The 18,436-nt window shown below is 40.7% G+C and overlaps 2 protein-coding genes across 10 annotated transcripts in view; both read left to right on the forward strand.

Moving 5' to 3' along the window:
* ptprma (protein tyrosine phosphatase receptor type Ma) overlaps positions 1–18,436 on the forward strand; it is a 262,637-nt gene that overhangs the window by 79,619 nt on the left and 164,582 nt on the right. For all 9 annotated transcript variants that reach the window (XM_082184699.1, XM_082184700.1, XM_082184704.1 and 6 more), the window contains exons 3-6: positions 1,676–1,950; positions 9,627–9,705; positions 11,193–11,314; positions 12,973–13,147. In XM_082184699.1, coding sequence (XP_082040825.1) covers positions 1,676–1,950; positions 9,627–9,705; positions 11,193–11,314; positions 12,973–13,147 — 651 coding nt within the window. The remainder of the gene's footprint in view (positions 1–1,675; positions 1,951–9,626; positions 9,706–11,192; positions 11,315–12,972; positions 13,148–18,436) is intronic.
* LOC309509807 (uncharacterized protein) overlaps positions 1–18,436 on the forward strand; it is a 120,517-nt gene that overhangs the window by 29,411 nt on the left and 72,670 nt on the right. The gene's annotated exons all lie outside the window — the stretch shown is intronic.

Genomic DNA, 18,436 nt, shown 5'->3' on the forward strand with positions numbered 1-18,436 from the left:
CCTGTGTACTGACACACTCAACACATGACGTGTGTTTGAAACAGGGCTGATGTTAGCAGATTGGACGTGATAAGATTGTACATTCTCCTACATCGGTTCTTTATTTGTTTTAATCAGCAGACTTAATATTTATCCATTTCTGGTCATAATTTGGAGATAATGAGCGTATAAGCCGTTGTGCCGCTGCTTATATTGATCACACAGTAAAAATGCCCAAATCCAGTGGTGTGTGGATGAGAGTCTGAAGCCAGCACTGGTGGGCCGTTGTCCTGCTCCACTTCACACACGCAGAGAGAGGAAGATTATAGGAGGATGAGGCACTTGTTTATACCACAATTTATTCATCAGGAGGAACAGCTCGTTCAGCGCGTCATTACGCTATTTCTACGTCATTACGCTATTTCTACGTCATTACGATATTTCTACGTTACGCTATTTCTACGTTACACTATTTCTACGTCATTAGGCTATTTCTACGTCATTACGATATTTCTACGTCATTACGCTATTTCTACGTTACGCTATTTCTACGTCATTACGATATTTCTACGTCATTACGCTATTTCTACGTTACGCTATTTCTACGTCATTACGCTATTTCTACGTTGCGCTATTTCTACATTACGCTATTTCTACGTCATTGCGCTATTTCTACGTCATTACGCTATTTCTACATCATTACGCTATTTCTACATCATTATGCTATTTCTACGTCATTGCGCTATTTCTACGTCATTACGCTATTTCTACGTCATTACGCTATTTCTACGTCATTACTCTATTTCTACGTCATTGCGCTATTTCTACGTCATTACGCTATTTCTACGTCATTACGCTATTTCTACGTTACGCTATTTCTACGTCATTACGCTATTTCTACGTCATTACGCTATTTCTACGTCATTACTTCTACATCATTACGCTATTTCTACGTCATTACGCTATTTCTACATCATTGCGCTATTTCTACGTCATTACGCTATTTCTACATCATTGCGCTATTTCTACGTCATTACGCTATTTCTACATAATTGCACTATTTCTACGTCATTACTTCTACATCATTACGCTATTTCTACACCATTACGCTATTTCTACATCATTACACTATTTCTACGTCATTACGCTATTTCTACGTCATTACGCTATTTCTACATCATTACACTATTTCTACGTCATTACGCTATTTCTACGTCATTACGCTATTTCTACGTCATTACTTCTACATCATTACGCTATTTCTACACCATTACGCTATTTCTACATCATTACACTATTTCTACGTCATTACGCTATTTCTACGTCATTACGCTATTTCTACGTCATTACTTCTACATCATTACGCTATTTCTACACCATTACGCTATTTCTACATCATTACGCTATTTCTACGTCATTACACTATTTCTACGTCATTACGCTATTTCTACGTCATTGCACATGCGCAGTCCTTTCAGTTTCGGTTCAATCCGATCAAGTGTTCACATGTTCTCTCGATCGGATTAGAAAAGGAATAAACCGGCCCTTTCAATCGGATCGATTAAGGTGTTCTACATGAAGGCTTCTCAGTGCGATTGAGCCGTCAGTCCCATCACTAACGGATTATGTGGTGTCATGTAAACGTAGCCAGTGTGTGTGTTTATACCTTGTAACCTTTGTAACTCTCTCTCTGCAGATTCTGCGTTCATGATGGCGAACGCTTCCGGAAGGTCCTCGGGACAGAAAGCTCAGCTCTTCATGCCCCAGTTTAAGGAGAACGACACACACTGCGTCATATTCCAGTATTACGTTGCGGGTCGAGAGGCGTCCAGTCCCGGCCAGCTCTACATCTACGTCAGGGAGAACAACAGTCCTCTGGGAGTGCCGGTGTGGAACGTGTCCGGTCCAACCCTGCAGAAGTGGATCCAGGTGGAGCTCGCCATCAGCACATTCTGGCCCAACTACTACCAGGTGAACACTACACTTGCAGTCCTACACTGCAGAAATGAACTATAGTGTCCTGCACACACTAGTAAAAACATATCAGAAATTACATCTGTCCCCCTTTACTTAACATACACATAAGGTGTAAGAATATGACTAATACTGCTAAATAAACAGTAGGCCTATGAGGTTTAGCTATTAAATATCAGTCCCAAACTAGTTTTTGTTAATACAATGATGGTATGAGCCACTACAGTCATGTTAAAATATACAAAATAACACAAAGTTAAAGTAAAGTGGCATTTCGGGGTTATGGAAACAACAATGAACACACAATACTAACAAGAACTGTTGATGAAACATGGAAACTGCTCTTGATGAATAATGAACATCATCCTTCTCAGCGAACACATGACGTGCCAGTAACGTGATTTAGTGGTATTTTACATTTATTGCGTGACCTACTAATTTACAACGTAACTAATAGTTCCTATTGTGCTGGTTCTCTAAAGTAGACCTGATTCGCCTCTCAAAATGTAACTAACGCTCCAAACACAAGCTCTTAATCAGTGAAAATAATGTAGTGGACTTTGTTTTGTAATGGCGTATTTGAACGATGAAGTAATTGTGGCGTCCGTAATCGTAATCTCGATTAGAAATGGGACTAATTGTGCAGCCCTATCTCAACCACAGGGAAACGCTGCTGCGCATCTCATTAATTAATTCCGTTTCCTGTTGCTCTCGACACAAACCCGCGAGCCGGCTCGTGTTGGACGCCTCGACTCCTGCCAGATTCCCACTGGCTCGCCGCCTTCATTAACAGAGGAACTTCAGTTATGTTTTGATGAAATGCCCCCCCTCTGGGTTGGTTTGTTCAGTCCTGCATGACGTTCCTCAAAGCCTCGATGTTCAACAGTCAGCAGCTGATCGCTCGTTTCTGGATGAAAGCTCTCGTGTGGGAACCGGCGGGATGAACATACGGACACTGAGAGAGACACGCTAGGACTGGGCAGAACTGAGTCTGACGGAGCGAGACACCATCACAGATCAAAGTCTCTCGCATTACTATTCAATTTCATAATAAATATTTATTTATTTATTACATTTGTTGTTTCTACATCACTATTTTATAAAAAATATTTAAGTATTTAATTTCATAACAAATATTTATTTATCTATTTATTTATTTATTTTAGTTTGTTTGTTTGTTTGTTTGTTTTTAAATATATTGTTTCTACATCACTATTCCATAACAAATATATATAAAAAAAAAAATTATATGTAGTTTCTACATATTTATTATGCATTTAATTGCTCCGATTGAGACTTTAGATTGCATACTTCCCTATCTTGACCAATCAGAGCACAGATCTGAAGCTATCTTGACCAATCAGAGCACAGATGTGAAGCTATCTTGACCAATCAGAGCACAGATCTTAAGCTCACAGAGACACACTGCCCTATCTTGACCAATCACAGCTCAGATCTGAAGCTATCTTGACCAATCAGAGCACAGATCTGAAGCTGACGGAGACACACTTCCCTATCCTGACCAATCAGAGCTCAGATCTGAAGCTATCTTGACCAATCAGAGCTCAGATCTGAAGCTATCTTGACCAATCAGAGCTGAGATCTGAAGCTGACGGAGACACACGTGAGATTCCCGAGGAACATCTGAGAAGTGTGTGTGTGATTGTGAACACACTCCAGCTTGAGTTAGCGTCGCCCTCCACATGAGCATCACGTCCTCACGCTAACACACCGCCCCGATGCTCAGACACGCTCCTCAGATGTGTGTGTGTGTGTGTGTGTGTCCCGCGAGAGACTGTTGGACGACGAGCAGGAGTCCTGTGAGAAACACACAGCATCTGCGGAGACACACACGTTCCTCCTCATCCAGCGTAATTAAGGAAAAATGCGATTGTGACTTTTTAATACTAGCAGAGATTAACAATGCAGTCTCCAATCCTTCAGCGCTGCGGCTAATTAGCGAAGCCTGGCTAATTGCAGGTTTGTGTAATTGCACTGTATCTTAAGAGTTTGTGGAGATGAAAGCACCTGGTACACAGAGATTACTCTCATCTCTTATCTTGTAATGACAGGGTGTGTGTGTGTGTCTCCTGTTGTGCTGTTCCTCTGGGTCGCACCGGGGGAACGCGCCGTCTCGGTGTTACCCGATGTAGTGTGAGTGTGTGAACCGTCTCGGTCGGGTCCTCCGTGATCCGCTTCCACATGTTACTCTGGGTATTTATAACGCACAGGTGAGCTGTAGGAGTAATGCGTGACCTCTGACCTCTGCTTTGTTCCCGCGAGGAAGCGTGTGTTTAGCGGCTCTGGATGAAGATGATTGACACACCGACGCAACTCACAAATAACAGCTGGAACAAAAGAGACTCGATAAACAGTGTTTGGACAGGTGTCGTTAGAGTTACGATTATTAACATCACAAAACACTGAAACTAACAAAAGAATCATGAGGTGGATTATAAAGTTAGAGACGAATTGGATCAGTTTCTGAGTTTATTCTGAAACTTTAATATTATTCATTATAAAGGTGGACGTTTGTGTTCAGGATTCTACAGATCATAATCATAAATATTCTGGGCTATTGTTGCATTTGTGTATTAGTGAGATTATTGTGTTGTGTGTGTGAGTATATTAGATCTGTGCATTAGCTCTTAAAGAGACAGCAGCGCATAATAACAAAAATAAGAATAAACAAATCTTGTTTAAAAAGTTTACAAGGACAAAAAAAAAAAAAATATATATATATATACAGTACAGGTCAAAAGTTTGGAAACATTACGTTTTTTTATATTTTTGAAAGAAGTTTCTTCTGCTCATCAAGGCTGCGTTTATTTGATCAAAAATACAGAAAAAAAACCAGTAATATTGTGAAATATTATTACAACTTAAAATAATAGTTTTCTATTTGAATATACTTAAAAAAATTATTTATTTATGCGATGCAAAGCTGAATTTTCAGCATCATTACTCCAGTCTATCACATCATCCTTTAGAAATCATTCTAATATTCTGATTTATTATGAGTGTTGGACACAGTTCTGCTGATTAATATATTTGATGAATAAAAGGTTAAAAAGAACTGCATTTATTCAAAATAAAAATAAATATTCTTCTTTACTATCACTTTTTATCAATGTAACACATCCTTGCTGAATAAAAGTATTGATTTATTTAAAAAAAAAAGAAAGAAAAAAAATGACTGACCCCAAATGACTGACCAGTAGTGGATATTGCTGTTACAGAAGATTTCTATTTTTAAAACATTTGCTTCTTTTTTTTTACTTTTTTTTTTTTTTTACTTTTTCTTCATCAAAGTATCCTAAAAAAGTATCACAGGTTATGAAAAAATATTAATCAGCAGAACTGTGTCCAACTTTGATAATGAATCATCATATTAGAATGATTTCTAAAGGATCATGTGATAGACTGGAGTAATGATCCTGAAAATTCAGCTTTGCATCACAGAAATAAATGATAATTTAAAGTATAATAAATTGAAAACCAATTATTTTAAATTGTAATAATATATCACAATATAACTTTTTTTTTTTCAGTATTTTTGATAAAATAAATGCAGGCTTGATGAGCAGAAGAAACTTCTTTCAAAAACATTAAAATAATAATGTGTCCAAACTTTTGGCCTGTACTGTATATTGTACATCTGACATGGTATAATATGGTATAAACATCTAACATGTATAATATGGTATAAACATCTAACATGGTATAATATGATATAAACATCTGACATGGTATAATATGGTATAAACATCTAACATGTATAATATGGTATAAACATCTAACATGTATAATATGGTATAAACATCTAACATGTATAATATGGTATAAACATCTAACATGTATAATATGGTATAAACATCTAACATGTATAATATGATATAAACATCTAACATGGTATAATATGGTATAAACATCTAACATGGTATAATATGGTATAAACATCTGACATGTATAATATGGTATAAAAATCTAACATGTATAATATGGTATAAACATCTGACATGTATAATATGATATAAACATCTAACATGTATAATATGATATAAACATCTAACATGGTATAATATGGTATAAACATCTGACATGTATAATATGGTATAAACATCTAACATGTATAATATGGTATAAACATCTAACATGTATAATATGGTATAAACATCTAACATGTATAATATGATATAAACATCTAACATGGTATAATATGGTATAAACATCTGACATGTATAATATGGTATAAACATCTAACATGTATAATATGGTATAAACATCTAACATGTATAATATGATATAAACATCTAACATGGTATAATATGGTATAAACATCTAACATGGTATAATATGGTATAAACATCTGACATGTATAATATGGTATAAAAATCTAACATGTATAATATGGTATAAACATCTAACATGGTATAATATGGTATAAACATCTAACATGGTATAATATGGTATAAACATCTGACATGTATAATATGGCATCCTAGTCATAAAGAACGATTTTGTGTAAATTGCAGCTGAATTGATGGACATCCCGGTGGACTTGATTCCTCTGGTTTCTCCCGGTGAGAATCCCTGGTCTCGCACGAGTCCGTCGTTAAACTGTAATTAGAGGCCTGGAAGCCAGCGCTCGTCTGCTGAACCACAGGAGGAGAATCGATCTGATTGGTCTAATAAAGTGATGCGCGAGCCGCTAACGGTCCTCTCCTTCGCTCTTTTGTTCCGGCCGCATTGACAGTGTCTCATTCAGGTTCTCCTGAGCAACGTCTGCCGTGATAATGACTGCAGACGTGCCAGAAAATACCACAGCACTTCTATAGACATGGTATTCTTCATTAATATTATATGAATATGGTAATTATTGGGTAGCTTGGGATATGAAAGTTCCACAGTATTACTGTGATTTTCACCTGGTAACATTATGTTAATGCATTATTGTGTAAGATGTAACATGGTTATACTTGTAGAGCAGCGTTTTGTTCTCTAAGCACAGATTGTGTAGATGATATCAGGACTGTTGTCCCGGTAAAGCACTGGAGCGTCTCTAGAGCTCCTGTTGAGTCTTCAGCGCTGGAACAGATACAAGATCCTTCATGCTCAATATGAGGAGGAGGAGCACAGAAACACTGGTGTCATCTCAGCCTGTGGCTCTAACCTGTAGACCATCACTGGTGCTCTGAGTAACAGAGCTGCGCCATTCTGGGGAAGCAGAGAATCATGATTTATTTATTTATTTTTTGTTGCTTAAAATACAGATCAGATTCTTGTATGATTCTGAATAGACTAAAAAAATAAATAATGATTAGAGGTTCTGACAAAATATATGAAGTCGCCCTGTAGTTAATAATTGTATCCCTTAAAACTCATCTTTGATCACCAAAATAACATATTTAAAAAAAAAAATCCTTTAAAATAGCTTGACTGTAACTCGACACCCTCGCCTCATTTAGTATGCGTGGTTCTATGAATATGCAAATTCACCCCGCCTCCACTCACTCACTCAGCTCAGAGATCCACTGGTTGACGATCACACGTTGATCTGATTGGTTACAAGGTAGTTTGTGACGTCAGAAACACCAGCGATTTCAAAGCGTGTGTTTGAGACTGTCTTTGGTTCACTGCAGTTTTAAGGAGGAAATACTCAGCAATGGTGTCGACTTATGAACTTACACATGGTTTGTCTTAAAGCACATTAAACACTCCACATAGTCACATAAACATCATTAAACGCTGGATTCTCACCACAGGGGGACTTCTAATTAAACATCTAATTTATTTGATTGATTTATTTGAGTGAATGATTCAATGACTCACTCATACTCGTTTCATTACTGGATGAATCAGTGTTTCTGAACGAATCTCTTGCATTAAAGATGCAAAGATAAATGCATTTTTATCAGTCACTCGTCGCCACCTACTGGTGTAACGATGCAATCAATACAATCGTAGTTTGAAGCGTCAAGTTTATTTCAAAAGGTGATTTACTCTATTTTGATCGTCTCCGTAGACATCAGTGTTTATATCCGAAATATGCACTTTTATCCATAGAGTTGAATCGCTTTTATTTAGGAATAAGGTCATGTGAATTGAGGTTGCGTTCTGTTAACGATTAATCATGCAGCTCTACAGCAATACATGACCAGACCTGAGAGAAACACGGGACAATATGAGCACAAATGAATCTACATCAACAGTTTCCTGACAATCATTTTGATATTAAATAAAAACGTTAAGCGCCTCATGAGTTCCAGATGTGTGTGTTGTGTCTTTAGCTCACGTCTGTAGTGTGTTGTGTCTTTAGCTCACGTCTGTAGTGTGTTGTGTCTTTAGCTCACGTCTGTAGTGTGTTGTGTTGTGTCTTTAGCTCACGTCTGTAGTGTGTTGTGTCTTTAGCTCACGTCTGTAGTGTGTTGTGTCTTTAGCTCACGTCTGTAGTGTGTTGTGTCTTTAGCTCACGTCTGTAGTGTGTTGTGTCTTTAGCTCACGTCTGTAGTGTGTTGTGTCTTTAGCTCACGTCTGTAGTGTGTTGTGTCTTTAGCTCACGTCTGTAGTGTGTTGTGTCTTTAGCTCACGTCTGTGTCTTTAGCTCACGTCTGTAGTGTGTTGTGTCTTTAGCTCGCGTCTGTAGTGTGTTGTGTCTTTAGCTCACGTCTGTAGTGTGTTGTGTCTGCGAGTGGGGTTTAATATTCAGTGATTCACTGCACTGGCATCAGACGAGAGCAACACATGATCTGAATGATGCTCTTCTGTACAGACGCTTTACAGCTCAAACTGAATTCATTTCATAATTAATGAATTTCACAACATCAACACTGTTGTGTTTCTGGTTATTACTGTGAAGCTGCTCTGAAACCATGAAAGCGCTGTAGATTTAAAAGATGACACAATAAAGTTATTGCACATGTAAGATCTGCAGTCGTCGTGTGGAAACGTGTGTACAGTGTTTATTCTGCTTTAAACACTACAGTTGAACACAGTACACATGTAGTGGATATCACCGCACTTCACCAGTGCATTAAGGGTTTTGTGTTAAACATTTCTGAAATGTTATGTTTGAATATGCAAATGAGGCATTACCTTAAATATGCACTCATTTGCATATATTCCCAGAACAGAAATCTGAACTTCGGATAAAGCCAGGATCAAAATTCTTGTATGATTTTAAAGGTTTTTACAGAGAGGGGTTTTGGACAGAAAATACAGTCAGCTGACAGAATATCATTACATTTTCTCCATGTTTTTAGGAGTAAAATGTTGTATAAATCAGGCCAATGATTCGTGAACAAACCTTTAGAATATAGAGAGGAGTAAAACTGTCGAGTCCGGTGTGTGTAAAGCTGCGGAAGTGGAGACTTCTCACTCTAACTCACTGAATTTAAAGATCTACAGACGCAAGTAGTGTGTGTGTTGTTTATATGTGTGTTGTGTGTGTGTGTGTGTGTGTGTGTGTGTGTGTGTGTGTGTGTGTGTGTGTGTGTGTGTGTGTGTGTGTGTGTGTGTGTGTGTGTGTGTGTGTGTGTGTGTATGAGAGAGTGTGTGATTGTGCAAAATAGAGCATGAAGAAACACTGTGCCTGTAGTGTGTGTCCTGTCTGTAATGATAATGAAGTGTGTGTCCCGGACTGACGCCCTTGTGTGTGTGTGTGTGTGTTTCAGCTGGTGTTTGAGATGGTGACGTCTGGGGAACGAGGTCTGCTGGCCGTCAGAGGAATCTCCCGTCAGGGTCATCAGTGCAGTAAGTGTGTATGTGTGTGTGATCGACACTCAGATACCCACAATCCTCTGCTCTTTAGCTCATCGTTCACCAAACATGTTACAGCCAATCACACACAGCCCAGAGAACATGCTGAGTTTGCTTCTCTCTTTCTTCATCCCTCTTGTCAGCCGAGGCTGTGTGGATTAGCTCACCCATATCTCATTTCAGCTTTATTCAATTATCCCAAAAACGTTTTATTTGTTTTAGTTTAGAAATAACCCCATAATGAATGTGTTTTTAACTGGCTTTTTTGCACTTTATTAGTGCAGTTTTCATGAACAGGAGCGGATCACTGGTGCTCCGGATAACAGAGAGCTGCGCCATCCTGGACAGACTGAGAATCATGATTTTTTTGTTTAAAATACAGATCAGATTCTCATATGATTCTGAATAGACAATAAAAAATAAATAAAAACGTCATTTATTAGAGGTTCTGAAAAAAAAAATTCTGCAGTCAAAATATTGAATGAATTTGAATGAATTATTTTAAACAAAATCAGTGTGAGTGAATGATTCAATGACTCACGCATAAAGACTTCACTTGTTTCATTACTGGATGAATCAGTGTTTCTGAACGAATCTCTTGAGTGAATGATTCAATGACTCACTCATAAAGACTTCACTTGTTTCATTACTGGATGAATCAGTGTTTCTGAACGAATCTTTTGAGTGAATGATTCAATGACTCACTCATTAAGACTTCACTTGTTTCATTACTGGATGAATCAGTGTTTTTTTATGAATCTCTTGAATAAATGATTCAAAGATAAATAATTTTTTTTAACAGTCACTTGTCGCCACCTACTGGTGTAACGATGTAATCGATATAATCGTAGTTTGAAGCGCCAAGTTACTTTCAAAAGGTGATTTACTCTATTTTGAGTGAATACGTTTTTAACGGGCTTTTTCGCACTTTTGTAAGCAGCAGTTTCATAAACAGGAGCCGATGATGACGGATATAAAGTCGCACAGCATCACGTTTAATAACCGCCTGTGAATGCCTCATATAATGTGATTCATCAGCTGATAAATGGTTTTGAATGATGTCTGACCTTCACTCTTTCCCTCCATTTCTCATCCCTCGTTCTCTAACTCCTGCTCACACATGAATCACATTATTTCTGGTTGAAAGAATCACATGCTCATGAATCTTCTAGTATCAGCTCACCTTGATTTCTTGCGTGTTTTTCTCCGTTCTGAAGCTCATTCTGATGTGTTTCTGTAACCTCTCCGTCTGGGAAACGCTCCTCGCTGCCCTTGAACCGTAGCTGGAGAATGTGATCCTGTTATATCCTGATGAGAATGTGTGCCGATGCATTGTATGATTGATTGACAGGCAGCCGGGTGACAGGCGTCCACACATGATTCAATGAGTCATTTGAGTTGATTCACCATTGGAACACTCACTAATGTCTCTCTCTCTCTCTCTCTCTCTGTGTGTGTGTGTGTGTGTGTGTGTGTGTCAGTGAACACGCCTCACTTCCTGCACATTAAAGGTGTGGAGGTCAACGCCAGACAGACGGCCACGTTCCAGTGCACTATTAACGGACAGCCCAAAGATCACGTCAACTACATGCTCTGGCTACAGGTGACGACTCTCACACACTCGTTTACAACACGACTCTCACACACTCGTTTACAACACGACCTTCGCACACTCGTTTACAACACGACTCTCGCACACTCGTTTACAACACGACTCTCGCACACTCGTTTACAACACGACTCTCGCACACTCGTTTACAACACGACTCTCGCACACTCGTTTACAACACGACTCTCGCACACTCGTTTACAACACGACCTTCGCACACTCGTTTACAACACGACTCTCGCACACTCGTTTACAACACGACTTTCGCACACTCGTTTACAACACGACTCTCACACACTCGTTTACAACACGACTCTTACAACACGACCTTCGCACACTCGTTTACAACACGACTCTCGCACACTCATTTACAACACGATTCTCGCACACTCGTTTACAACACGTCTCTCGCACACTCGTTTACAACACGACTCTCGCACACTCGTTTACAACACGACTCTCGCACACTCATTTACAACACGATTCTCGCACACTCGTTTACAACACGTCTCTCGCACACTCGTTTACAACACGACTCTCGCACACTCATTTACAACACGACTCTCGCACACTCGTTTACAACACGACTCTCGCACACTCATTTACAACACGACTCTCGCACTCTCACACACTCGTTTACAACACGACTCTCGCACACTCGTTTATAACACGACTCTCACACTCTCGTTTACAACACGACTCTTACAACACAACCTTCGCACACTCGTTTACAACATGACTCTCGCACACTCATTTACAACACGACTCTCGCACACTCGTTTATAACACGACTCTCACACACTCGTTTATAACACGACTCCACGTCTGCGATGATGATGATGATGATGATGATGATGGGGTTGTGTTGACAGGTTCGTCCTCAGCTGGTTAACCCTTTGCTGCTCTTCGCGTGTTGCTCAAAAATGACCGAAACTTTTTTTTTTTTTTGTTGAAATGAATGTACTATATTTTAGTTTGATAATGTTTTTTATTATATATTTTGTGTTTTTAGGGGATTTTATGGTACTAAATTATATTTACGCTGTATTTATAATCCATTTATTCACGTTTTGAGCACAGACCTGAACATTACATTTCCAGCTTAAACTGTGGTAAATCTAGAACGCTTTAGAGCGACAGACTGAAGTTTGATCTCTTTTCAAAGACGACACTTGGCAGATTTTTGCTGACGTGAAAAAAGTTGAAAAAAGTGAACAAAAAAAAGTTACTGAATTTTATGTTTATTGTTATGAAAAATGTGCAAAAATACTAATTAAAATTTGTATATAAAATATACATTTTCAGAAAACATGTTTTACTTTAAAACTGTGAGAAAATCAAAGCCATACATTTTTACCCTGATATCTCAGTAAATGAGCTTTCAGTGAGATGTTCAGCTGCAGTACCAAACGCTTCCACTAGAGGAAACTCCTCTCATTCATTTCCACTGCTCTCATGTCTGACCACGAGGAGCTCAAGTGGGACTATTGTTTTCAGGACCATTTAACCAGTTTTTTTGTTTGTTTTTTGTTCACAAAGCAAGTCCCAAACCTTTACCAAGTTTCGTATCATTCCGACAGTGTAATATGTTTCAGTCGGAGGTGAGCGACGAGCACCAGAGGTCGGTGTTGATGTGTGTTGTTGTTCCTCAGGGCATCGGGGGCCGAGAGGCTCCTATGAAGGACACGAGACCCGTGAACTCCAGACGCTACACCGCCACCTTCGACATCCTCAACACCACCAAGAGCGACTCGGGCCGATACCGGTGCATCGTCCACTCAGAGCGGGGCGTGGGAGTGTCCAGCTACGGGGCGCTGGTGGTCAAACGTGAGTGTGTGTGTGTGTGTGTGTGTGTGTGTGTGTGTGTGTGTGTGTGTGTGTGTGTGTGTGCGGGAGTGTCCAGCTACGGGGCGCTGGTGGTCAAACGTGAGTGTGTGAGTGTGTGTGTGTGAGTGTGTGAGTGCGTGAGAGCGTGTGTGTGTGTGTGCGGGAGTGTCCAGCTATGGGGCGCTGGTGGTGAAACGTGAGTGTGTGTGTGTGTGTGTGTGTGTGTGTGTGTGTGTGTGTGTGTGTGTGTGGGAGTGTCGAGCTATGGGGTGCTGGTGGTCAAATGTGAGAGTGAGTGTGTGTGTGAGTGTGTGTGTGCGGGAGTGTCCAGCTATGGGGTGCTGGTGGTCAAACGTGAGAGTGAGTGTGTGTGTGTGTGGGAGTGTCCAGCTATGGGGTGCTGGTGGTCAAACGTGAGAGTGAGTGTGTGTGTGTGTGTGTGCACCTGTCCGTAGTCTGGTATTATTAGAAGTGTGTGTGGCCGCACCCTGGAGCTGCACTGATTCCCCTGTGTGTGTGTGTGAGTGAGTGTGTGTGATAGTGTGAGTGAGTGAGTGTGTGTGATAGTGTGAGTGAGTGAGTGTGTGTGATAGTGTGAGTGAGTGAGTGAGTGAGTGAGTGAGTGAGTGAGTGAGTGAGTGAGTGAGTGAGTGAGTGAGTGTGTGTGTGTGTGTGTGTGTGTGTGATATATCAGCTCTGTCAGTATAAAGTGTGTTCGGCTGTAACTCTTCCTCCGTCGTGTTCATCATCTCCAGCGGAGGGTTTGATCCTCTCGTTCGTCTCTCGTCGTTTATTAGCCCAAAGTGGCTCAGAAATCGTATTACTTTACATTTCGCCCCTTTAGATTAAATACCACCCTGTTCTGTTGTAGAGACGTGTTGTAAAGGGTGTGTGTGTGTGTGTGTGTGTGTGTGTGTGTGTGTGTGTGTGTGTGTGTGTGTGTGTGAAGGGCAGCGACGGGCGTCACAACGCTCTGGTTCCTCCAGGAGAGAGACGCCGCGGGTTAACAAGACTGACCCGCTCCCCTGACAACACAATGAGAGTCATAAATCATTTACAGCACGCTTGCTTTCTGTTTTCACACACACACACACACACACACACACACACACACACACACACACACACACACACACACACTCTCACACACACACACATACACACACAATGCCAGTCTTGCTGCAGGTGATCAGAATGAACTTCTGCCAAACCTAACAATAAATTTACAAACTAAATATAAAAAATATTTATTACTGGAAACAAAATGTATGTTTCAAAATATTTTTATATAAAATTATATATAAATACACACACACACACACACACACACACACACACACTCACACACGTATTAATATTTATAAATAATTTAAAATATTTATAAATATTTGTTTATAAATAAAATAAAAAATAAAAAAATTTATGTAAAAGTATTTTCTATTGTTTTCTTGTGTATGAACTGGAGAAGCTGCATGTCGTGATGAGAGCTCATGTAGAACGTTTATTATGCGTGTTTTCTTCTGGATGTTTGTGTGATGATGTGAGATACTCGTCGTGTGACGAACAGTGAAAGAGAACGAGAAGGAAAAACAGATCCGAGGGGAAGTTGTGTCACTGTCGACCTTCAGCGAGGAAGAGTGCCTGTAGTGCGAGAGTCAGAGATGATGAAGAGTTCACACACACACACACACACACACTCAGGTCCTGTCGCTTCACATCAGCTCCCGTTCACGACAGAGCCCTCAGAACTCCAGACTGGGATTATAGGAATGGAGAATCCCAGATCTTCCACATAACAGTGTGTGTAAATGACAGAGGAGCGTTAGATCTGCACACACACACACACACACACACACACACACACACACACACACACACCCACACACACACACACACACACACACACACACTGACTCACACACACTCACTCGTACACACACACACACACACACACACACTCACACACTCACACACATACACACAAACACACACTGACTCTCACACTCACTCACTCACTCACTCACTCACTCACTCACTCACTCACTCTCTCTCTCTCTCTCTCTCTCTCTCTCTTACACACACACACACACACACACAGCTGTGATGTTCCGCTCACATTACAGCAGCACACACACACACACACACACACTCTCTCTCTCTCTCACACACACACACTGCAAAAAATGCTGTTCTTACTTAGTATTTTTGTGTTGTTTCCAGTCCAAAAATCTAAAAATTCTTAAATCAAGAAGCATTTACTAATGAAGTAAAACTACATAAGAAATTCTATTTTGTTTTCAGATAAACAGAAAGTATCTTAAGTGATTTTTGCTTAAAACAAGCTAAATTATCTGCCAGTGCAGTAAGGAAAATAATCTTGTTTTAAGATTATGTTTTTATTAAGTTTTTTTGAATTAAGTTTTTTTTTCTTACTGCACTGGCAGATAATTTAGCTTGTTTTAAGCAAAAATTACTTAAGTTACTTACTGTTTATCTGAAAAAAATAATAATTTCTTATGTAGTTTTACTTCTCTAGTAAATACTTCTTGATTTAAGAATTTTTAGATTTTTGGACTGGAAACAACACAAAAATACTAAGTAAGAACAGCATTTTTTGCAGTGCACACACACACACACACACACACACACAGCTGTGAGGTTCCGCTCGCATTACAGTAGCACACACACACTCTCACACACACACACACTCTCACAGGTGACACACAGCTGAACGCTGACACTGTGACCTCTGACCTCTGGTGACTGAAGGGTCTCTTTACTGACACTGATGTCACATGACCTTTAATCTCTTCAGCTGCTGGAGATCTGACGCCCGAGACGTTCCTCTGAACAACAGGCGTTTAAAGGCTCACACACACGAGTTCACGTTAGTCGAGTCGGGATGGAGAATCTCATCAGAATGGTCTTGATGGAGTGAGTCCTGAGATGAGCTGTAAGACTGAGTCTGAGATGAGCTGTAAGACTGAGTCTGCGATGAGCTGTAAGACTGAGTCTGAGATGAGCTGTAAGACTGAGTCTGAGATGAGCTGTAAGACTGAGTCCTGAGATGAGCTGTAAGACTGAGTCCTAAGATGAGCTGTAAGACTGAGTCCTGAGATGAGCTGTAAGACTGAGTCTGAGATGAGCTGTAAGACTGAGTCTGAGATGAGCTGTAAGACTGAGTCTGAGATGAGCTGTAAGACTGAGTCCTGAGATGAGCTGTAAGACTGAGTCTGAGATGAGCTGTAAGACTGAGTCTGAGATGAGCTGTAAGACTGAGTCTGAGATGAGCTGTAAGACTGAGTCCTTGAGTCTGAGATGAGCTGTAAGACTGAGTCCTGAGATGAGCTGTAAGACTGAGTCCTTGAGTCTGAGATGAGCTGTAAGACTGAGTCTGAGATGAGCTGTAAGACTGAATCCTGAGATGAGCTGTAAGACTGAGTCTGAGATGAGCTGTAAGACTGAGTCCTGAGATGAGCTGTAAGACTGAGTCCTGAGATGAGCTGTAAGACTGAGTCCTTGAGTCTGAGATGAGCTGTAAGACTGAGTCTGAGATGAGCTGTAAGACTGAGTCCTGAGATGAGCTGTAAGACTGAGTCTGAGATGAGCTGTAAGACTGAGTCCTGAGATTAGCTGTAAGACTGAGTCTGAGATGAGCTGTAAGACTGAGTCTGAGATGAGCTGTAAGACTTGAGTCCTGAGATGAGCTGTAAGACTGAGTCTGAGATGAGCTGTAAGACTGAGTCTGAGATGAGCTGTAAGACTGAGTCCTGAGATGAGCTGTAAGACTGAGTCCTGAGATGAGCTGTAAGACGGAGTCTGAGATGAGCTGTAAGACTGAGTCCTGAGATGAGCTGTAAGAGTGAGTCCTGAGATGAGCTGTAAGACTGAGTCTGAGATGAGCTGTAAGACTGAGTCCTTGAGTCTGAGATGAGCTGTAAGACTGAGTCCTGAGATGAGCTGTAAGACTGAGTCCTGAGATGAGCTGTAAGACTGAGTCTGAGGTGAGCTGTAAGACTGAGTCCTGAGATGATCTGACGCCCGAGACGTTCCTCTGAACAACAGGCGTTTAAAGGCTCACACACACGAGTTCACGTTAGTCGAGTCGGGATGGAGAATCTCATCAGAATGGTCTTGATGGAGTGAGTCCTGAGATGAGCTGTAAGACTGAGTCTGAGATGAGCTGTAAGACTGAGTCTGCGATGAGCTATAAGACTGAGTCTGAGATGAGCTGTAAGACTGAGTCTGAGATGAGCTGTAAGACTGAGTCTGAGATGAGCTGTAAGACTGAGTCCTTGAGTCTGAGATGAGCTGTAAGACTGAGTCCTGAGATGAGCTGTAAGACTGAGTCCTGAGATGAGCTGTAAGACTGAGTCTGAGGTGAGCTGTAAGACTGAGTCCTGAGATGATCTGACGCCCGAGACGTTCCTCTGAACAACAGGCGTTTAAAGGCTCACACACACAAGTTCACGTTAGTCGAGTCGGGATGGAGAATCTCATCAGAATGGTCTTGATGGAGTGAGTCCTGAGATGAGCTGTAAGACTGAGTCTGAGATGAGCTGTAAGACTGAGTCTGCGATGAGCTATAAGACTGAGTCTGAGATGAGCTGTAAGACTGAGTCTGAGATGAGCTGTAAGACTGAGTCTGAGATGAGCTGTAAGACTGAGTCCTGAGATGAGCTGTAAGACTGAGTCTGAGATGAGCTGTAAGACTGAGTCTGAGATGAGCTGTAAGACTGAGTCTGAGATGAGCTGTAAGACTGAGTCTGAGATGAGCTGTAAGACTGAGTCTGAGATGAGCTGTAAGACTGAGTCCTTGAGTCTGAGATGAGCTGTAAGACTGAGTCCTGAGATGAGCTGTAAGACTGAGTCCTTGAGTCTGAGATGAGCTGTAAGACTGAGTCCTGAGATGAGCTGTAAGACTGAGTCTGAGATGAGCTGTAAGACTGAGTCCTGAGATTAGCTGTAAGACTGAGTCTGAGATGAGCTGTAAGACTGAGTCTGAGATGAGCTGTAAGACTGAGTCCTGAGATGAGCTGTAAGACTGAGTCTGAGATGAGCTGTAAGACTGAGTCTGAGATGAGCTGTAAGACTGAGCCCTGAGATGAGCTGTAAGACTGAGTCCTGAGATGAGCTGTAAGACGGAGTCTGAGATGAGCTGTAAGACTGAGTCCTGAGATGAGCTGTAAGACTGAGTCCTTGAGTCTGAGATGAGCTGTAAGACTGAGTCTGAGATGAGCTGTAAGACTGAGTCTGAGATGAGCTGTAAGACTGAGTCCTGAGATGAGC

This window comes from Leuciscus leuciscus (assembly GCF_965113295.1).
Source record: "Leuciscus leuciscus genome assembly, chromosome: 11".
Taxonomy (NCBI): domain Eukaryota; kingdom Metazoa; phylum Chordata; class Actinopteri; order Cypriniformes; family Leuciscidae; genus Leuciscus; species Leuciscus leuciscus.